This window comes from Zalophus californianus, chromosome 6, assembly GCF_009762305.2.
Source record: "Zalophus californianus isolate mZalCal1 chromosome 6, mZalCal1.pri.v2, whole genome shotgun sequence".
NCBI classification, from domain to species: Eukaryota; Metazoa; Chordata; class Mammalia; order Carnivora; family Otariidae; genus Zalophus; species Zalophus californianus.
This window is the reverse complement of record NC_045600.1, coordinates 113,160,924-113,183,475: the sequence shown is the minus strand read 5'-3', so window position 1 is coordinate 113,183,475 and position 22,552 is coordinate 113,160,924. Positions and strand designations below refer to the sequence as shown.

At 54.0% G+C, this 22,552-nt stretch overlaps 1 protein-coding gene across 8 annotated transcripts; it reads right to left on the bottom strand.

The window, feature by feature from the left end:
* Positions 1-7,085: 7,085 nt before the first annotated feature.
* On the bottom strand, positions 7,086-22,432 carry ISLR2 (immunoglobulin superfamily containing leucine rich repeat 2). Of its 8 annotated transcripts, none has more exons than XM_027572109.1 (6): positions 22,247-22,432; positions 15,107-15,265; positions 14,695-14,790; positions 12,020-12,130; positions 8,541-10,613; positions 7,086-8,067 (listed from the first exon to the last, which is right to left on the bottom strand). In XM_027572109.1, exons 5-6 carry the CDS (start codon positions 10,603-10,605, stop codon positions 7,808-7,810), a joined length of 2,325 nt encoding a protein of 774 aa, XP_027427910.1. In that variant the 5' UTR covers positions 10,606-10,613; positions 12,020-12,130; positions 14,695-14,790; positions 15,107-15,265; positions 22,247-22,432; the 3' UTR covers positions 7,086-7,807. The 8 variants fall into 8 exon arrangements, with proteins under 8 accessions (XP_027427910.1, XP_027427911.1, XP_027427912.1 ...); XM_027572110.1 differs by lacking the exon at positions 22,247-22,432 and adding an exon at positions 15,827-15,931; XM_027572116.1 differs by having other exon boundaries at positions 7,932-8,703; positions 9,203-10,613.
* Positions 22,433-22,552: the final 120 nt, after the last annotated feature.

Sequence of the window (22,552 nt, the reverse complement as noted above, 5' to 3'; positions counted from 1 at the left end):
TGGAACATTATATAATAGTGAGAAAGAACAACATATGCAATAACACGATGCAATGTGCTGTATGCAATAACACGGATGAATCTCACAAGCAGAATGTTAGTACAGGCAAAACTAATCGATGCTGTTAGAAGACAGGAGAGAGGAGGCAGGGGAGTGAGGGAAGAGAAAAAGGGGAGGCCTCTGCTAGGGCCTCATCATTCTCTTTTTGTTGATCTGAGGGCTGTTTGTACATGCTTTCTCTTCGTGAAAATACTTCTCTGTGTGTATGTTATATTCCAATAAAAATTTAACTGGAAAAGGATACACCTTAGGACATTGCCTCAAAAATATACAGTGCAAAATGAGCAACATGACAAAGAAAAATTGACAAATCCATAATCACGGAAGGAGATTTGGACACATCTTCAGAAATTAATAGAGCAAGCCGAACAAAACATTGGTGAGGAAATAGAAGACATAAACAATAAAATTAGCAGACTTGACCTAATGAACACATAATCACAAACCCAATTCAAGAATGAACATTTTTTTTCAAACATACATAAACCTTCACAAAAATTCACTACATACTATTCCTCAGAGCAAGATTTAATAACCAATAACCAATATCATACAGTCTAAATTCTGACGATACAACTGAATCAGTACCAAAAAAACAAAAGTGGCAGGGAAAAAAAAAACACATACATTTGGAAATGTAAAAGCATGTGTCTAAATAATTCATGAACCAAAGAATAATTCTCACGAAATAAAATATTTAAAACTAAATGACAATGCAAACACTACCTATCAAAACTTGGGGCCTGCTGTTAAAATGGCACTTAGGGGGACATTAATAGCTCTAAAGGCATACATTAAAATGAATAAAGTTTAAAAATTGATGAATTAAGAACTGAACTCCAAAAGTAAACACGGAGAGTTTTATTGGTCTGAGTCAGAAGAAGCCCGTGCCAGAAGTTGCTGCAGTGCTACCCAGAGAGAAAATTATTATGTTGGGACCAGCAGGATTCTGGGCAACCTTGCAAAAGAGTTACGGGCTCCACTGCGGTGTGAAAGCAGCACAAGACCTTTGTGAGAGTGTCCAGTGGGAGCTGAGTCATATCTACGGATCTCCCAGGCTTCCCCCTAGCAAGCGTCACCAGCAGGCTGGCCCTGGGCCACAGGCTAGCTCTCCATACAGTCCTTACCGGGTAAACCTCCATTTAATTTACAGTCAGGAATAGCACCTCTCAGCTCTGCCCTGAGGCTGTGCTTAGCCCCCTGTCTGACTTGGCCCAGGTGATGTCAGTTCTTACGCTTTCCCAGGACCACCATTGCTCAAGATGAAGGGGTGTAAAGCCCTAGACCCCTGGTGGGGTGTGGAGGGTGGAGATAACACCCTACACCTACACATTCCCTTGAGGAGACTGAACTGAACCAGATGGGAAGCTCCCTGGTCAGTACGTTCCAACACTATTCTGACTTCTTTCCCCCAAAATTAGTTTTGCCTGCCTTGAACTTCATATGAATGAAATCACACGTTACACATTCTTTTGTGCCTGGCTTGTTTCCCTCAACATCATGGCGTCCATGCTGTTGTGTGTAGTTGCAGCTTGTTTTTTGTTTTTTGTTTTTTTTCATTGCTGTGTGCTATTCTATTATATGAATATACCACAGTTTTTTTCCCATTCTACTCTTGGTGGATATGTGGGTTATTGTCAGTTTGGCGTATTACAAATAAAGCTACTACAAACATTCTTGCACTTGTGTCCACCGAAAGACCCGTTTGTCTTTTGATGGGCTTAAGTGCTCACTTCTATTGGATAGATGCCTGTGAAATTGCTAAGTCACAAGCTATAATGTATCTTTTCACCTTTGTATACTGTCAAATATTTTTCCAAAGTAGCTATACCCATTTGCATTTAATCATGCATAACTTTTACAATTGGGAAAAAAATTGCGATTTTGAGAAATAAGAGAGACAGCAAGAGAAACTCTTTTTCTAGACAAACTTCATAATCAGGCAAATTTAACAATATATAAAATATATTATCCTTCACTTAAACTGATTTATAGAGGTATCAGAAGGAGGTTTGGCTTTGTGGCTAAGAGCTCTGTTGCAAAGCACAAACCTCAACCCTGCAAATCACCAGCTATGTGACCTTCAGCAAATTTCTAACCCTCTCTGCTTTTTGTTTTCTTTGCCTAAGTTGAAATAATATTATCACCATGCAAGATTATCATAAGGATTAATAAAATAACTCTTATAAATTCCACAGAGTGTATGTGCATGAAATATGGTAAGAGTTCAATAGATGTTAGCTACTGTTGGTAGTATTAATAAGTCATTTTAATTTCATTTAATTTACTTATTTTAATATTTATTAGGCAACCATTAGCATTTTTAGTCTGTCTAAATACACAGTAAGCCACTTGTACTAAAAAAAAGCGTTGATAATTAATTCTCCATTCCCATTCTTTCCCTATTTCAACACTGATCAATTCTTAGGAAGTTCCTCTCTGATGTTTATGATTGCGGCAGTTTTTCTCTCAAATGGTTGGACGCCTTGAATGGCTTTTCGACTCAATTTAAGGACCAGTTTGCTAGAGTGTTGCTAAGAGAAAGTGCATCTAATTTGCCAAAACCAAATTAACTCCTAATACACAAGGGGACATGTTTAAGCAGTAAACAGTTGATAAAAATATAAACATTTATTTTCCTTATTCCATGTGGACTAAAACTTAATTATTAAACTTACATTCACATGTCCAGACAAAGCATGTGCAATTAGCACAATTTAAAAAATCATATCATCTTCAAATTACCTAAATTACTTACTCAACCAAGGGATGGTACAAAGTCTTTCCAACTGATTTAACCCAATGAGTTGGTTTTATTTTCTGCCCATCATGGGGTCTCTGGATGGCTTTTTCAAAAAATCCATATCAAGTCTCATTAGGAAAACTGGCCATATTTTGAATTAAATGCTAATACTGCAAGACATTTTCTAATTCAATCTCTTTTATATGCCAGTCACAGCAGATCTTCCATTTTCAGTATATTATTCTCTATTGAGTCCTAAGGCAAAATCTTGTCATTGAACACATATGTGTAGGTGGGTGTGTTACAAATGCAAACAATTAATTGACACATTACAACTGAATTGGCTCTGCTTGCTCCATCCCCAATTTTCCAAAAGAATTGCTCTTGTCACAATCTTTGTGTTGGCGATTTACAAGGCAAGGGTATTTGTTAGGTCAGACTTCACAATTTATGTCCTCTACAAGGGGCCTTTCTTAGGTCCTAGTCCCTGAGGTTGGTTTTTTTGGCAGAGAAGGCACCTGATCCCTGAAAGGTAAGGGTCCCCCAATTTCTCTTGCTCAGTTGCTCAGACATCATGGTTCTTTCCCTGTGGATAATGCCTCCTGTTGTGCAGAGGGTCCTTCTTTCCCTGTGGAGTATATCATAACTGGTGCTCGGATATTAACAAATCTGGGGCAAGACATCTGCTGCAAAATGCCACCCCCTTTCCTTTACCTACCAAAATGCTTTGCCCTGAGATCAAGGAGAGAAAAATCAAGATTAGCATCACCTCGAGGGATTAACTGTCCAAACATTTACCGACTCAAGTAATCTTTAGAAATGTTAGCTTTAGTTGTGGTTGTTATTCCAATGTCATGGGTGGAGGGCTGCATTCTAAACACAAGATCAAGAAGCCCTGGACCCGGTCCAGATGCTTCTTCTCAAAGAAGCCCTGCATCCCTTTGTCCTTTTGTATTAATGGACTTTCTCTAATGATCTTCAAGATGGTTCTCATTCCAGCTGATCTTTAGGAGACACTTGGGCAGGGGTGGTGGCGGGGGGCACTCTTTCAAATCACCTTTCTGCAGACAGGTTTCCAATCTGATTCAAGGCCATATCCTGGGCATCTGGTTTCTGTAGCTCAAAGAATTACTACTCCTGATAAATTGCTCTGAGTTCCAAGGCTACTGCTGTCATATTGCATTCTCTGACCATTTACCAGGTCCCCTCAAGACGTGCTTACAACACACACACACACACACACACACACACACACACACACACACTCCTCAACCCATTGGACTCCATTCCCTTGCTGCATCCAGGTAAGTTTTATGACAAAATACACAGGAGAGAGAGCTAAGTTAGCACAGGACCTGGAGACACAGAAAAAAATCTGCTTTGAATGGGAAGCTTTACAGCCCTGGAGTGAGGGATGGGGGTGGGTACACACTTGGCAGACCTCTGTGGGTTCCCATAGAGATGTGCCAGGGGCAGAGTCAGGCCTAAGGGGTGGAAGAGAGGGAGAGACATGCTTTAAACTGCTCAACAGTTGGTTTCCTGGGGGGACAGAGTGAATAGTGAGCTCCCCATAATAGAGGCACACAGGCTTGAGCAATGGAATGTAGAAAGGGCCCACAGGGCCCCCCTGGCTGAATACGGATGGCCCATCAGGGTTCCCACCTCAAAATATCCATAGGCTCTAACTGACCAATGGGCTACTTACAACCAGGCACAGTTATCAAAAAGGGGAAATTCCATAGTCACCATACCTGCTCACCTTCCCCCTTTAAAAACAGTGCCCACCCACTGACTTGGCTGCAGACAACCTTTCCTCTGGGGCCCTGCCCCCCTGCTCCCTTGCGATGGATTCAATAAGCTTTGATCGCCTTTGTTCTGCCTCAGGTGAATTCTTTCCCCTCCCTTGCCACCGGCTTCCACCCAATCAACGCCCCACGTTTGGGGACCCTCATCTGATCTGGACAAACACCCCACGTAGACACCACACCCATCCCTGGAGAACACAATGGAGGTCCTACAACCACCTGATGAAGGCTCTGTAGAAAAGATTGAGGCCTCAGCTAGGCAAGGCTTCAGGGTTCCTTCCAACCCTGGGATTTTAAGAGATTCTTTGAGGAACAAATAAGGGAGATGCAGAAAGAAAAAGAGAAGAGAGAGGAGAGAAGGGGAGGAAATGAAAGAATAAAATTTAAAAAGAGACAGAAGGAAGGCCAGAGGCTGGAGCCCATTTTGTGCATGTGCCAATCATCCATTTCATGCAGAAGCTGGTAAGGGCCTGAGGGGACTGGTATCCCAACGGAGAGTCAACAGACTGTCACGGCGCCCTGGTCCTCCACCTCCAGCACCTACCTGTTCCTGTCCTGTGAGCCGAGCCTTTGGGCCTAGCTGTGCCCCGAGAGCACTAGGCCAGCTCAGATGTGTATGTTCATCCATTAGGAAGCCTGGCCTAGGATAAAGGAGGGGCAGAACTCTCAGAACACACATCCCCCCGGGGCACTCAGGATTCTAGGGGTTCTCCAGGAAAAACCCCCAATTCCTAGGGCAGGGAGGACAGGAAGGATCCCTTCTTTCCCCCCTCCCTGCATATCCATGACCAGAGAATTGGGTTAGGCCCAAACTGCTAAGCACTCACCAGCCCAGCCAGGCCTCTGCCAAATGCAATCATGTGGGTGGATTCCTGAACCAGTTATAGAAATTGAGCCAGCCCCTGCCCCCTGCTCAAAGGCAGCATTTTCAAGTGAAACAAAGCTTTTATAATAAAAGATTATATTTCTGAGCTGTGTCCCTGGCAGTGAGGTGAGCTGCAGGGGCAGGGCTTGAGCTGTGATTCTCAGAAGAGACTTTTTCTTTGACACAGATCTGCTGGTCTGAGCCTGGAACCAGGGCTCTGCCCATGAGAAGAATCACTGCTATGGCCTCTGTTAGAAGACAGGCCAGGATAGAAAGCCAGGTACCTGGACCTGGGCCCAGTCCCCAGCCTGGATTGGTCCAGTTAGGAAGGCTTGGTACCTACAGACAGGGTGAGGGAGAAGAGATTGGAGGCTGGAGAGTAAGGATGGAATTTTATCTGCTCCCCTATTTCTATACCTTTCCTCTTATAGCTCCCTTCCCCGCCACTCCCTATTTTGGGGGGCGGGGTTCAGCTGAAACACACAGCCAGCCCAACCCCAGCACTCTAAGCTGGTCAGGACCACAGCACCCACTCTTGATCCAGTCCTTTCTTTCTCCTGTTCTCCTCCACACAAGAAGCCTCACTTCTAGGCCAATTAAATCTGTGCTTTCAACCCTGCTTCTGCAGGTGCACCCACCTCAACCCACCCAAGAGTCTCACAGACCTTGTCAGTTGTCCATCATTCACTGAACACCCCCCTCCCAAACACACACACACACACACACACACACACACACACACACGCCCAGGCACACGCTTGGATATGCACACACAACTCCTCCACTGAAAGTGTCAGCTTGTTCTGTGGAACCAACCTTACAGGTTGGTTTTCTGCCCTCCGTCATTTGCCTGCTCTGTAGTTTGTGTTATTTGTGACTTCTTTTGTGCAAGCCGCAGAAGTCTTGCCCCCATGAATCCCCCCACTGGTTTCTCAGAGAACGGAGGGACTGGAGTTGAAACAGAAACGAGGCAGTCCACACACACACACAACCACACCCCATCATAGCGGCTGTGTCAACCCACGGAGGATTTGGCACCTACACAACACACTCACGCACGCATCCCGGAGCTCTCGGCGTTCAATCTGCAGAGACCCACCCCACCCTCCCTGCAAGCCCTCCACACTCATTTCCAGCCTCCCCAATCCCACGTGGTTTCTCCCCCTGCATCCCGGAGTTGGAGGCGCCAAGAAAGAGCAGGCGCCGGGTGTAAACACCTGGCAAAATCACAGGACAGTCAAACCAACACGAAATCACACAAAGGATCCCAATGGGAGGATCCTGGGGGCTCCTTCCTTCTGCGGTTTCCTCCAGCAACCCCCAGGCTTCCTTCCTCTGTCCCCCGACAAAGAGTCACCGAGCCCAGTTCAAATCGATTGTTTTATTGACTGTTTACATACAGACGCCTTTAGAAAAGGGCGCGGCTCCGGGGAGGGGGGACTACTCCGCCCCGGGCCGCGCTTGTGCTGCGCTTCTCGGACTGGCAGGTCCCGGCGCCCGAACCCCCTCCCACCCCTATCCCGAAGTTTACTTTAAAAAATGAAAAAAAGTCCCCGCCCCAGCCGCCGCGCCGCGTCCACCCTCCCGCCCCCTCCCTCCCCGCCCACCTGCCTGCCCGCCCGCCCCCCTACACTACACAGTCACACTTTACAGAACACAGACTTCTCCTACAGAGCACGCTCGTCTAGGACTACACGCCAGGCAAATACTGTTCTCGTGGAAGGAGGGGCGGGGCGGAGAGACGCGAGGACCGAGGCGCTTTTCTCCATCCGGATCCCGCGGCACCGGCACGCGAAGGCTTTTGTGCGAACCAGGGCGCAAGCCCTTACGCGAGACGCGGCCCGGGGAGACCCGGGTTGGCTTCCTTTGCTCCCCCCTCCCCCGCGCACCTCGAACGCAGGTCTGGGCCACGTGCAGCAGCGGAAGCGGAGCTGTGGAGTGCTTCGAACTCCGGAAACCCCAAGTCACCCACAGCGAAACTCACCCAGGACCAAGGCCACGCTCTCCGCGTTAAAACGGAGCGCGGTTCCGCGGCGCTTTAAGTTAGAAAAGAGGGAGAGAGAAAACGCCCTACCCCCTCACACACATCCAGTTTTCCCAGAGCCTGGAAGGGGGTGTTAGAACCAGACACGGAGTATCGCTGTCTTTGAAAAAGAAAAAGAAAAAACAAAACAAAACAAAACCTCCCCAAACCCCGCGAAAATATGAAAATCGGAGCGCGGAGCTGAAAGGCGCCCCAGGCACCGGGCTTGGCTCCAGCTGATCAGAAGCGGATTGGGGGTGGGGGGACAGAAGGGTTTGTTTCCCACTCGGAAGGGGACTTTGAAACTAAAACTAGGGAGTTGCCACCGAGTCCTGGCTTCTGGGACGTGCACCCCAGAAAGGATGGAGTAGGGGTCCAGGCGGGACCCTACAGCGCTCCACGCAAGGGACAGCTGCTCCGGGTCCCGGGCTGACCCCGGGCCACAGCGTTACCACCAGATATTTCCAACGTCTCCTCCGTTTCCTCTGGTTCCAGAGCCCACGGTGGGGCAGGTTGCAGAGCAGATTTCGCAGATAACAATTACGGTGGGAATGGAGAGGCGTGGATTTCCCTTCACGGTCAGCGGGTGGTGTATTATAGGGAGAGAGAAGAGCGAGTAACTGTGCTTGCCGTGGAGGGGAATTGAGCCCACAAAGACAATGACGACAATGGGTGGCCGGGGACTGGTGCAGTCATCCCACTCCCCTCTGGAAGTCCCCAGTAGTGAAGGTTGGGGCTGGTAAAGGGGCGGAGTAAGTGAAGGTTGCGGGTGGGGTGGTGGGCGTATGTCCTGCCAGCCCTAGGCTTCTGCTCCCAGGCACCCAAGGTGGGGGATGGGAATGGGCGGGCCAGTCGGGCGGGGGGTTCAGCCTGCCGTCTGCCTGTAATTGCCATTAATTTCCTGGGCGATGTTGACCGCCTCGGCGCCCAGGGGCAGTCGATCACTGTACTCAGATCCCGCCTCAAACTCCTCTTGGTTGGCCTTGGACTGGGACTCCGCCAGTGAGCAGGCCGCCAGACTCTCCTCCCTCTGCAGGTCCCCACCTGGGTCCCCCTGCTCCGCGTCTTCGTCGAGGCCCTCCCCGGGAGCCTCCTCTGGCTCCACGACGTCTGCCTCGCCGCCTGCCGGGTAGCTTTTCTCGGACTCGAGGTAGGAGGCACGCGGGTCGAAGTCGGCGGCGATGCGTTTCTCCATGGGGTCAGGGGCCTGTGGCCGCAGTATAAGACGATAAGGCTTACCTGGGTGTTTGGCCAAAAGATGGCAGCAGGCGGCGCCCAGCAGGGGCACGGTGGCCAGCACCAGGAGGAACACGCTCACCGCCACGATAACCAGCAGCGAGGGCAATTCCTTCTTGGTGGCAAACACCACTTGCACGTGGCAGGCCTCACCTGCCAGCGCCAGGCACACTGAGTAGTTAGTGCCGGGCCTCAGGCCGCGGAACCAATAGGCGTTGACGCCCTCTTCCACGCGTGACCACTGCACCGCTGCGCCACCCCCCGCAGGGCACAGATAGAGCAGGCGCAGCGGCCGCCGCCCCGGCCGCCCGGCTCCAGCCGCCCCGCCGGGCCCGGATCCCCAGCGCGCCGCCAGCGGCGTCAGCTGCACCCGAGCCTCGCGCTCCGCCACGTCCAGCGCGATGACACCCAGCTCAAAGACGTGCTGTTTGAGCTCTGCGCTCTGGTTGAAGGCGTGGTTGGACACGTACCGCGACGGGTCCCCGTGGCCACAGTGTTGCTCCTTCACCGGATCCGCAGACACCTGGTCTTCTGCTTCCTCTCCCTCACCTGCCTCCTCCTCCTCCTCCGGCCCCGCTTCCGTCTCCCCGAGGGCGCTCACCCGGGCCAGGCCTTGGCCTTTGATTTTGCCCTCGGGCTTGGAGGGTAGAACGCTGTTGCCCCGGCCTTTGGCTGTGAACTTGCGCTCAGAAGTAGGGACCTGCCCTTCAGAGTCTCCGCCAGCGCCAGGAGCGTGCTTTGGGGGCCCAGCGGCCGCCACTGCCACGCGCAGTGACGTGGAGTTGGCGCCCAGCTCATTGTGGGCACGGCAGGTGTAGACACCTGCTTCCTTGGCACTCAGGAGGGGCACCAACAGGGAACCGTTTGTGAGGGCCAGGAAGCGCGGGTTGGCTGGGGGCGCGGGCCAAGCGGGTGCTGGAGTCGGGGTTGGGGCCTCCGTCTGCGTGGGCCCGGTCCCATCTCCTTCCTCCTCTCCGTCTTCCGCTCCATCCCCGTTGTCCTCCCCGCTCAGGACGGGAGGCTCTAAGACTATGGTGCCGCCAGGGATCTGAAGTCGCCATTGCAGGCGGGGTGTGGGGTGTCCTTCGGCGACGCAGTGTAGCCTGAGAGCCAGGCCGGCGGGCCAGGGGCTGCCCGGAGCCTCAGGCGGCGGCTCAGCACTCAGACGCACGCTGGGTGGTACACAGGACAGGGCAGGCAGGCGGTGCACCGGCACCCCCTGCAGCGCGGGCGGCGAGGCGCACGCGATGGAGTCGGGCTCCGGTAAGGAGACCCTGGTGCTTGCGGCCCAGGCCTGCAGCCACACAAGGCTGCAACCGCAGTGGAAGGGGTTGTGATAGAGTTGCAGATGTGACAGCGCGCTTAACGCGTCGAAGGTGCCAGGAGCCAGCGTGCGCAGGCGGTTGTTGTTGATACGCAGGGAGCGCAGGTCGGGCAGCGCACCGAGTGCGTCCCGGGGCAGCGAGCCCAAACGATTATGGTTCATTTTGAGCAGCTGCAGCGCGCTCAGGTTACGAAGGTCACTCCACGGAAAGCTGGATATGAGGTTGTGGCTCAGATCGAGGTTCTTGAGCTGGCTCAGCACCGCTAGGGCGCCCGGCTCCACGGTGCGCACCTCATTGTGCGCCAGCCACAGCGACGTGACCTGCGTGACGTCGGCGAAGGCCCCACGCCGCAGCACGGTGATCTTGTTGGCCGACAGACTAAGTGTGGTCACATTGGCCGGCAGTCCTTCCGGCACCTCGCGCAACTCCTTGTACGCGCAGTCGGCAAACTGGTGCGCGTACTTGTCCACGCAGGCGCATGGCTCTGGGCACGCTCCGGCCACTCCTAGCAGAGCCCAGGCCAGCCACAGAGCCCACAAGGGCATCATCGCGGATCCTGCGGATGGAAGCGGGGGGGGGGGGGGGGGGGGGGGGGAGAGGGGAAAAGGTCGTGACTTATGAGCCCTAGCTTCCCTCCCCCTATCTCCCCCTATTAAGCTCTGCCTCTGCCAACCCATCTAGGGCAGGCCCTAGGGCCCCAGGAACCATCTCCTCTGTGCCCAGGAGTCTCTCTTGGACACGAGTGGGGCTCAATAAAAAAGTCTCAGGATTCAATACTTGCCCTCTCTCGGGGCCTTGACTTCCTTTTCTAGCGGACTTGTACCGATTCCCCCCCCACACACACCTACCCCTTCAATCTGGCACTGGCCCCTCCAGAGGCTCAGCCGCTGACCTCTCAGTCCGCTCTGAGCTCTGCCCTGACACCTAGTGTGTTTCTAAGCCTTCGTTTAACTCCGTGACAAGGATACACAGACAAAGTATTTTTGTCCCTGACCTGTTGTCCTTCCTCGAACTGTTTGTCCCACGCACAGCATTCACACACGCGCCCATACAGTCACACAATACAAACACACGCTGGGCGCCGCCATCAAACTGCCAACTTCGGCAGGGGTTTAGAGGTTCACAGCACATTTCCTAGCACACAAACACAAAGACACCCAGACATGGACACACTGGAGACCTCATTGTTCTTTCAGCTGAACCCAGCATCCGTACAGCGTTCTCCCTCTCCTGTTCATTGTGCGAGCTGACAGACACGAGGACACGAGTCCTCACACGAACCGACCCGCACACAGGCACACAGGCGCGCGAGGGCGCATGCACAAAAGCCCTCCACCGAGACGGAAATCCCAGCGGATCGGCAATGCCGAGAACTTGCGGCGGGAGGCGGGCCCCGGGGCAGTAGACTCGCAGGAACCCCTCCCTCAGACCCCGAAACAGCCTGCCCTGGGCTGCAACTCCCTCGAGGGGAGAACCAAGGTTGCTGTGTCAACTTCCGTCTGAGGAAGGAGGTCCTCCCCCATGCATGGACTGGGAGCATTGAGGGGGATGTCACTAAAGATCTCCCCTCCCATCCCCGAAGATCCCAGGAGGCTCCCAGAGGGTATAGGAGTCCCCAACCGGCAGGTCAAGGTGCAGGATTCTGCCCCTTTTCTGCAGCTCCACGATGCCTTAGCACACCTCCCCCCCCCCCACTGCCCCCGCCCAATAAAACCTTATCCCCAGCCACACAAACGCGCTTACATGCAGACTCGCCGCTCCCACCTAGGGCTCCCCGCTGGCTGGTTCGGCAGAGCCCCTCCCACACGCCCGTCTTTGGGAACCCGGGTTCCCCACGCTGCCTTTGCTTCCGGGGGAGGGACCCTCCCCACCCCTCTGTGGTCTCCCCCCGACAGCACCAGCGGGTTATGGTACCCCATGTGGGACCTGGGTCAAGGTTGTGGGGCGGTCCCCGCGGCTTACCCGCTGCTCGCTGACTCTCCGCGCACTGCCCTCGGACTGCAACCCCTTCGCCAGACTTGAGGTCTCAGCGCCAGGATACTGCCCAAGGGCGCTTTCCACATCTGTTGCTGGCTGTGGAAAAGACAGGGGTGGGGCAGAGAAAGGGACAGGTAAGTATGGGGACCTCCCTGGCCTTGAGGTCCCGCTTCAGTTTTTCCTTTCGCGTCTGTTCCCCCCACGTCTGGCTGGCGGCAGACTGAAGAGAGTCCTGGCGCGCTCCCGGCGCTGCAGGGACGCGCACAGCCTCTCCCACCTCCCGCATCATCCACATTTGTTAAAGCCGTAGAGGCTCTCCCTGAGGCTGAGACACGTTGGTCTCAAGGGGCGCCCCCCACACCCACCGCCCCCGGTCTGGGCTCTTCCCAGTTCAACGCACACCCATACCCCACGTCCCCCCACATTTACACATCTGAAGACGTTGTCACTATGCCTAATCACACCGCCGCCCCCGCTCCCCGCCCCTCGCCTGCCACGTTCAAACACATTGGTACAGACACACACACAGACCTTCACACCCTCCACACAGTCGACCTTAGCATGTTAGAATTATCCATCATCGTGTAATAATAACCGAGTCAATGTGTTGAGGCCCCCCTACGTTCACGCACATTTTCAAAGGCACACCTTCACCCGGGACACTCACCATTTTCCCCCTCCCGCACGCAGCACACACATTCACGCTCACTCACCCTCACGCTCGGGTCCTGCCAGGGCCGGGGAGCTTCGCTGCTAATTGAATGCCAGCAGCTTTTACGCCCCGCAACACGTGAGACAAACCATCTTTGAGGAATTTGGGGGAAGGCAAGGCCCACGAAGGAAGGGGGGGCGTGTCTTTGCCTTTAAACTCTTTTTGCAAATGCGGGCTGTGGCACAAACAGACCTGAAGTAGGACCTGCTGAGCTGCGCGCAGCCGGGCTCGCGCGGACCCTTCCTTCCCGCACCCCCCTCCCCACTAGCAGCCTCCTCCCCGAAGCCACGTTCAACACGATGCATAATTGATAGTGTTAGCAGAGCGCCTCACCCTCCCTGCTATTTTTGCTTGGATCTGGGTAGATGCAAGCCCTGGTCTCCCCTGCCCCCCACCCCCGCCAGTCCAACCCCAAGACGAAGAGGAGAGCGCACGACCCCGCGGGGTGCGCGGGGAAGCGACGCCTGCATCCCAGCCCACAGCCGCCCCTGCCCAGCCTCTTAAGCCCTACTCTTAAAGTCTCGTTTTTTGTAGCTAAACCAGCGCTTGAAACCCACGGCCCAACAGGCCGACCTGCGCGCATCGCCGGGTGCGGTGCGTGCGCAGTGTCAGCCTCTGCCTCCCCAGTGGGCCGGCCTGGGCGCACCCAAGCGCCTCACCCTCGGGTCTTGCCAGCTACGGGAGAATGGGGGCACGGGGGCTGCAGCAGACAACAGCACCCAAAGGGATGGTTACAAAACGTCTGCTCCTCCAGAGCAGTGTGGGCTGGGAACTTAAGGCCCGAGCATCTCTCTCCCTGTCCCTCCCTCACCAACGTCTTCACAGCCTCACCAGCAAACGCACCGTCAACCCCACACACTTAGCCCCCAAAGCCTCCGCGGCCCGTCGCCGCCAGCATGTCTCACACCCTCACACAACAGCCGGCCTCAGCAGATTCGAATACTCGCTGTTCCCGACTCCCGCTCCCTGTCTCTGGCGAAACCCCGACATTTCTTTTAGCGACGAGGAGGTGGAGGCGCAGGAATGTCGAGGCATTTGGCTAAAACTCTCCTGCACTGCCCATTGCAGCCCTGGAAACAGAGTTGCTGGCCAGAATCGGGAAGGGGATACAGGCTCCGGGAGAGCCCCGGAGAGCCCCTCCACCTTCCCTGGTCCTTTCCGTAGACATTGAGCTCTCAGGGCACGCGCGGCCCCCAAGCCCTCACCCCGGGCCGGGTGGGGGGGGGGGTGTTCTCTGGCGGTGGGTCGATGGCCCGGGTTTGGGAACTCAGAGGAGATCAATCTCCCGATTTGAGTGTTGAGCATTTTAATTAGCTGGGGAGGTGGGGAAGAGAGACGGGCGAGGAGCGCGGCAGCTAGACTACGACCAGGCGTTCTGAGGAGCCTTTGTAAATTAAGTATGAACCCCCACCGCGCTCGCACACTCCGCATCCTTCCCTCTGTCCTACCCCTGCGGTCGCTGCAGGTGGCCCAGCGGGCTGAGACCAGCACCTCTCGTTCGGACCAGAATTGAGAACCCAGAACTTCACTCCACCTGCCTGGGCCTGTGGTCCCCCCAGACGACGTCGGGGGAGGGCACAGGGGTGCCCTGAGAGGGATGGTGTCTTCAAGGAGGGTGAAAGGGCCAGAGTCCCTCTGCAGTGGGACAGCGGCGAGCAGCCCCCTAGCTCTGGGAATAAGTCCCTGCGACAGGGCCAGGGAGTGGCGCCGCTGGTGTGTCTGCTTTGTCCGTGAAGCAAGGGGGGCGTATTGGGAACGCGGAGGGGGGCGGTTCCGCGAGCCTCGGTCCTGGAAGAGGGGTCTGGGAGGCGAGGGCCCAATAGCGAGAATGGACAGTCAGGTCCCGGAGACTTCCCTGGGCGCGGGGGAGGGGCGCCGGCCATAGAGGCGGGGAGCGAATCTCGGCCGGTGAGGCGCACAGCTTGTGGACCCTCCACCCAGTTTTCACCTTTTCTCTGGTTCTTTTGCCTTCGTCGTGGAGGCGGACAGGTAGACAAGCCGGCGAGGGACAACTTGGAAGCGTTGATGGACTAGAAGACAGAGGCTGGGGAGTAGAAGGGAGAATGGGCTCGCTCATTCTCCGCGGAGATCTTCCCAGGCCCGCAGTGACCCGCCCCGCCAGCGTCCCGGGAACCTCCGGGGCCAAGTAAGACCCCTTTTCCTTGGCTCGCTTTGTCAAGGATGCAGAAGCCAGGGGAATTCGGCAGGGAGACAGGGCTCCGGGGGCCAGGAGGGCGGCTAAGGATGTGGTGGCTACCCAGGCGAGGGCTCGGACTCCCGGGGCCCCCTGCAACTCCCGCCCAGTCTCCAGCAAGCGCTTTTGTTCCCCGAGCCTGCCCCTGGGGAAAGACAACCCTTACCCCCGCCTTCGACCCCGGAGCGCCCGGTGCCTGCCCTGGCAGAGTCCGCGGATGCCTGCGGTGGGAGCCACGACACCGGGATCAGCCTCCGGACTCAGCTAGGAGAGCACAGCACGTTTCGCCCAGCGCCGCCAGGGCGCGCAGGAGCAGGTCTGATGTCTATAATGTTAATAATGGTACAGTTACTGAGGGGCTGGGGAGCCGAGAGCGAACACACCACCCCCGCCGCCGCCCACGTCTTTGATCGTTAAAGAAACAGGCATCTAATCAGGTGCGTGGAAGTAGGTGAGGGGAGAAAATGGATTCAAGGTTCTAAGCCGCCAGAGTGGGGGGGGGGTCCCAGAATCTGAATCTGTAGGATCCGGGCTCAGATTTTTGACCAGGCTGGCGTCCAGACCCTAGACAGACGCAGGAGCCCAGGGCTGTGGCTCGGGGCAGATTATTGCGGATTGACTTCTAACTTCGACTTCTCGGACCCCGACGGTCCGGAAGGTGGGGTTAAGTTGAAACCCAGTGGACCCCCCGCAGTCCTTTCCGTGGCTGTGAGGACTCAAGGTCTCGGTCCCAGGCCTGGTTCGTGAGCGCCCCCTGCTGGACACCGCTTGCCGGGCGCAGAGGCTGGGGCAATGGCTGCAGGAGGCTGGAGCCCCGCACTAAGCCGTGCGCCGTCCGCGGCTCTGGGGTCCAGCGGCGCAATGTTCCCGAGAGGGGGACGCTTACCCAGGCACGGCAGCTTTCCTTCTCATGCCCACCCAGTCTCCGTCCCGGGAATCTGCAACCTCTTCTCCCCTGCCCAACACAGGCACAGCCCCCGCTTCGCACCCCATTGTGTTCCCTGCACCCAGGGCACAATAGGCACCCTCTGAATCCCCGTTGAACGAACAGTCCCTGGCGCGATCCAATGGGCTTAGTTCTCCAGGGAGGAAACCTTCCTGTATGCCTTCCTCACCAACATCCAGCACCCACCCCGGGCGGGGTGAGCAATTTCTCTTTGAGTCCTGTAGGAGGGTTCTAGAACACAGACCCTAAGTCTTATGACTTTGTCAGCGACCTAAAATGTCCGAGATCTGAAAAAGAAAATCTGTTGGCTCTAAGAGGGGCAAGAAAACAAAAAACAAAACAAAACAAAACAAAAAAACAAACCCTGCAAGATCGGAAGTAATAGATGTTTAATGAAAAGTTCAGGACATGTAACTTTGTGCAAATGATTCAGTTGCAACTAGCACATGGGTGATTTAAGGGATGGGGGAAGGCTTCAGAAAGTCAGAAAGCCAGGGCCCAGATGGGCATCAAATACTGGCTGCATTGCAGCCAGCTCAGGAGATAATTCCCGCAGATGCACTCCGGCAGGATCTCCAAAACCCTCACTGCTCCCACCTTGAAGCTCTGCAGTCTGTCCCCCTGCCTCCCAACACACATTCACACTGTGTTCCTACCTCTCTCCCCAAGAAGCTGCTTTCTTTTTCCAATTTCCAGCAGAAAGCTTCTGGGAAGCCAGTCCCCGTTTATGATAACCCCTCCAACCTTCCATCTCTCATTCCCCTCATACACACTCAATGGAGTGGTTAGGAGGAAAGGTTTTATCATCAGACTCCACCAGGTACTAGCTGTGTGACCTTGGACAAGTTACTTAACGTCTCTGTGCCTCAGGGGGAAAAAGGGCGTAAATAAGAATATCTATTTTATTAGGTTGCTGTGAGGATTAAATGAGTCAATGCATGCAAAGCACCTAGTACCTAGCACTTAGTGCTCAGAATTTAGTTATTTTTTTCAACAATAGCCAGTATTAGCCATTATTACTGCCTTCCAGAGTTGGGTACAGGTATGATGAGATGTTCTGCTACAAGGCCCACATGCTTGTGTCCTGCCTCCCCCACAGGGAGAAGGACCTTGGCCCTGCGCCAGTATGTCTCTCCTTACTCCCTCCCCACCTCACTCCTTAGGACATAGGCAGCAATCAGAATTACTATTACGACTGGTAAAGATCTCTAGTCTCAGATACTGAAGCTCAAATTCTCATGCCTGTAGCTGTCACCAGTGGGCCTGTTTGGAAAGAGAGACCTGCAGCTGCAGCCCTGGTGGAAGGTTTTTAATTAAAACCACAATCTGTTTAAGTATTTATTGGGCTCTGTGACTTTAATTATTTTCCAGGGAAAAACAACAACAAAAAAATCCACATTTGCATATGGGAAGACTGTTGATTTCAGAGGAAAGTAGCAACCTGTGGCAGTTTGCTGGAGGCAACGGGAGGAATTTCCTGAGTGGTTCAAATGAAGCTCGACATTATTAATAATCTGGGATCCAGTCCACAACCTTCCTCCTAGTGCTTTCATGAAATTAGCTTAACGTGCTGGCAAGGCCCTTTATTGCCATCAAAATTAACGACAGCTCTTCCAGTGGCATCTCATGTAATTATCTGCGTCTGCACTTGTCTCGCTGAAGCTGGGGAACTCCTGCCTGGAACAGGCAACACTCCTGCCTGGGAGGGGCAACATGCTTAGCTGTTCTACTCGGCCCAGGCAAGACTGGATCTCCCCAGAGGGGGGCGTCGGGCCGCCTGCACAATAGGGTGAAGCAGGTGAAGGAGGCTTTCAGTCCGCAGACAACAAAATTCCCATCTTGACGGGAGGAAAGGAAGCAGGGCTGGCTTCAGGGCTGGTTGGTTCAGTGGCCCAGTGACATCAGCAGGCCGATTCTGTCTCTCTCCTCTGCCACCCTTAACGGAGCTTCTGCCTGAGACTCGTGTCCCTTGATGTCACTGGAGGGCTTCAGCAGCAGCTGAGGTGACAGACTCATAGTGGAACAGAGAAACTGGATTCTCTTTCTAGAAGCCACAGCCTCTCCTTAGGTCTTATCGACACCTATTGGCTTAGGACTTCTCATCTCTGAGCCAATCAGTGGTAAAGGGGATCGATTTGGTTGGCTGAGAGTAATCATCTAGCCCTGAAGTGGATGTTGAAGAGTCAATCCCAAAATTATCGACAAGCAAGAAATCCCCTTTAAAGAAAAGTTGGTGGTATGATCAAAGCAATCTACTATTGTGTCAAAATGAACTGAAATGAAACTGACCAAATTATAATCAACCATACTAGACACCATATTAGACAATAAACCATATGAGACACCTTATCTGGAGATTAGACCAGTCTATGTCCACCATCTGTGACTAGGATCCGGGCGCAGTGTGTGGCCAGGATTAGGGAGCTCTCTGGGGTAGGTATCCATACAAGCTAGAGAATTCTCTGCTTTCACAGAATTCTTGAAATGATAAAAATTTGTTCTTGGAAATGCCTGTGCTGGGATCCAAAGCTATTTTGGGAGCCGTGGAAGCTTGAGTCTTCAGTTGGATATTTATGAACAGGAGATGTTTATGAACTCAAAGATGTTCCTACATGACTTCCAATCCTGAGCACATCGCCGGGTCCCATGGCAGGGAAGAGAGGCACTTTGCTGTCGAGGTGGAAGACAGGAGGAAGAATTGTCCCCAGGTCTTCCGGAGAATGTGGAGGAGCGCAAAGCTGCCAGGTTCACAAAATCCTTGTGTGACCTTAAGCGACTCCTGTCCTCTCTCCTTCTAGGTCTCCATGCTTGCAAAGATAGGAGGGCGGGCTGGGTGAGCTCGGAGGGCCTTCCAGTGCTGCTGATCTCTGAGACCCTGGCTCTGGGGTGCTGTGGATTTAGAAGGAGCCAGTTTGCAGGTTGAGTTGGAGCATCTAGGGGGCCTGTGCCCAGGCTTCCTGCAGGAGGAAGTCTTTGGAAAGTCTGGCAACCATTGCTTGCCTTCTTCCTCACGTCCCTGGACAGTTTCTTTGTTTTCCCTCCCACCGCACTGCACCTGCCTCATCTCTCAAGATCATCAGCGCACCTGAGCCAGGAGCTAACCGCCCCCTGCCCCCCAAAACTGCTCTGCATTGCTCTGAGGGCAGGGGGAGTCCTCTGGCTACAAAACACATCTTGAAGGCCCTTCACATAGTAGGATTCAGGGCGCACGCGCGCGCGCGCGCGTGTGTGTGTGTGTGAGACATCATTAGAAATTAAATCTGATCCCTGCATATTCAGGAGCCTGGTGTGTAGGCCCAGGAAGAAATGCCAAGGCTGCCAGGGGCTCCCTGACCGGTGGGGGCATGCAGAAGCAAGACACAACTCTTCTTCAGTTCCGGCCACTCCTCTCTGCTCTGTGACCCTCTGTTCTCCATTGCCTGGTGTCATCAGGGAAGAGAGGTCACAGTAAACACGTATTCTGAGACCCTCCTGAGCTCCCCATGTGGCCCCTGTCAGAGACCACAAGGGCAGGGCCCAGGGGCATGGGGGACTCCTCCTCTTTCATACTCCAGGCTGAAAGCTCCTGGAGGGTCACCCGGAGCCTTCTCATCCACTGTCCCCATCAAAGCCAGAACAGCGCAGGATGGGGCACTTGGCAGCACAGCATAAACTAAATTTCCTCCGGGGTATCTTTAGTCTCTCACTGTCAACAGGCTCTTCCTTTGTTTTTGAAAAAGGTTTCCCAGAAGCAGAGCTGTGACAAGGATTCATGCACAAGCCATGTATGAGGAAATTTCTTAGCAGAAACCGGCAGGGTTCGAGAAGGGAAGTAGGAGAAGAAGAGGAAGAAGCCAAGGCAGCGTGTGATTTCAGGAAGTCTCAGCCTAGGCTTGATCCTGGGGAGTTCTAGGCATAAATCACACCTCAGAGTTTGTACTGATTTAGGCAGGAAAGTTCAGCCTCCAGAGATGCACAGCAGTCAGACATTGGCTAGGGCTGCCCCCGGGGTTGGAAACACCAGGCACTTGCCCCTCTCTGTGCCGGTGGGGGACAGTCAGCTCCAGTAGCCGAAGGGCAGGCCTAGGAAGAAAGCCACAGATGTGAGCTGTCAGAAGCCAAGCCCACGGAAGCCAAGGGATGGGCATGCAGAAATGGGTCTGCTATGTCCTTCATTCTACAAACCAGAATCAAGCCTCCCCCATGTTGCCAGGTGCTATGCTTGGCATGGGGGCAGCTGTGAACCAGGCGGATGCTGTCTGTCTCTGCCCTCCCCCACCCAGCATGTTCAGGTCTCCTCAGGTGTGTGAACCTTGGGGCTTCTGGCATCCCAGGACAGGCTCCATCTGCTCCAGCGGGTCACCTGGGGCCAAGACTGGGTCTGTGGGCCTGCACCTGCCTCAGAGGGAGGACAGACGGAGCTGTCCAGCGTCACAGGGCACCAGAGCTTGGGGCCCGGGTGCAGGTCCCCTTATCCCTACCCCTTCACTTTATTGGAAGGAAGACAGGCCAAGAGGGGGGTCCCAGCAGCATGCGGTTTCTCTGAGATGCTCTCCCAGGGTAATCTGGTCAAGGACAGGCCGAGCTTGGTGGCCAGCACTGGTTAAGAGGCCCTTGAGACTCTCAAGCAGAGGTGGCCTCTCTGACGGCTGTTTCTGGGTGGGAAATGTGCCCCCCCCTCAGGTCTCCTGTACCCCGCTCCAGTGCTCTTGGGCACCAGAAGCAGAGCCCTACTGTGCCTGGGAAAGACTGAGGCTGTGCCCTCAACTGGAGCATGTCCCAATTACTAACAGCATGTCCCAGAGAGAGAGAACACCTCCTGCCAGGCAGCTGGCTGGGGCAGAGATTTGGAGGAAGGACAGCCCTCCCTCTGGTGGCTCTTGGCACATCCACTTCTGTACCCAGATGAGACCAATTCTAATGGCCATGTCTTGGGGACAGCCAGGTGCAATTCAGTATAAGGGGATCCAGAGCACGAGGCCAGGGAGTAGGGGGCTGACCCCGCTTTTCCACTGACTTTCTGTGAGACTTTCGGAAAGTCTCTTGCCCTTCTTTGCCTCAGTTTCCCTTCCTGTGCCATGGTGCTAGACATCCCTCTCCACCTGCCTGTCTCAGCTGGGACAGGAGCTTAGATCAGTCACATTCTTGCTCTCAGGGCTGTCCCTACCAAACCTAAAAGGCAGAAGCATCCTTCCAGCACAGCGACCTCCCAGGAGGGACAGCCCCCTCCCCTAGTTCTCTGCAGCGTCCTCTTTGAAGTGCTCCAAATAGGTTTTCCCTGCGTGTGAGCCAGTGAATGCCTCAGCCCCATCTCCCTGAGCCCTTATCTCCAGCCCCAGCTGGAAACTTGATGTATTTATTTGCTTCTCCCAGGACCTCTTCCGTCCAACCCACATCTCCGCTGGTGCTGCAAAAGTGACCTTCCTGCAGATGGCTGTGTCTGGTAGCCAGGTGGGGGCTGAGCAGGGAAGGGAGGGCAGTAAATCCCTCCAGCCTCCAGCCTGCAGGGTGACTTCACTGGCATCACTGTTGTAGGGGTAGAGGAGACATCTGAGGCTTGGAGAGGTGGGGACAGAAGTACCGAGAGAAGTAGTTGGGGATAGGATCTCTCAGATCTTAAATGGGCTGGAATCAGGAGAGGGAGAAAGGGAGAGAAAGGGGGGAAGTGAAAGAGAAGGGATTGGTTGGGGTGCCTGTGTGGCTCAGTCGGTTAAGCGTCTGCCTTCGGCTCAGGTCATGATTCCGGGGTCCTAGGATCGAGCCCTGCATCGGGCTCCCTGCTCAGTGGGGAGCCTGCCTCTGCCTCTGCTGCTTCCCCTGCTTGTGTGCTCACTCTGGCTTGCTCTCTCTCTGTCAAATAAATAAATAAAATCTTTAAAAAAAAAAAGGAGAGGGGATGGGGAGGACAGGGGAGAGGGAAGGGAGGAGGGGAGGGGAGGGAGGAGGGGAAAAGGAAGGAGGAGGGAGGGGGAGGGCAATGGAGGGGAAAGAAAGGAGGAGAGGGAGGAGAAAAAGAGAGGGGAGGGGAGGGGAGGGGAGGAGGAGCAGAGGGCAATGAAGGGAAGAAGCCCATAGGGCTTTCTGGGGGTCAGCACAGTGCCTTCTTTAGAGTACCGGAGGTATAGACTTATTTTTTATCCAGCGTTGCCAATTCACAAAGTTTAGGGCTTTATGTATGTTATCTCATTAGTCCTCATCATTTCTGAAGTATGTACTACCACCCCCAATTTGCATATGAGACCACAGAGGCTAAGTAGTTTGTCCAAGGTCACACATAGGATTACGAATCAGGTCTCTCCAAAGCCCGTGTCCTAACCACCCGGCACCCTTCCCCACTCGCAAGCAGACTCAACAAGGACCCCACCACAGGCCCAGCCTCACCTGCCCTCTGCCTCCTCCTTGGTTCATCTGATTGTAGAATCAGTTGGCTCTGGTTTCAGCCAGGCCTGTATAGCTATTGAACTCCAGGAGAGAGTCTGCCAGGAAAATTCGATCCCCAGGCCCTCTGCACTCAATCTGGTCAACAGTTTCAGACAATCAGACAGGTGACACTGGATTTCACTGTTATGTCCTCTCACACTTGTTTGGCTGGCTAGCTTTGTGGAAAATTTCTGAGGTTAGCTAGCTAGCTTTTGTAATCTGCTTGGCTATCAAGTTTGTGTATTTATATTTATAAACTGACTCTAG

Excerpts from the sequence above, each read along its gene's own strand:
- ISLR2 (XM_027572109.1), bottom strand. The coding sequence starts at position 10,605 with ATGATGCCCTTGTGGGCTCTGTGGCTGGCCTGGGCTCTGCTAGGAGTG. Across the intron at positions 8,068-8,540 it reads CGCGGAGCAGGGGGACCCAG|GGAAATCCACGCCTCTCCAT; the intron begins GTGGGGACCTGC and ends CTGACCGTGAAG.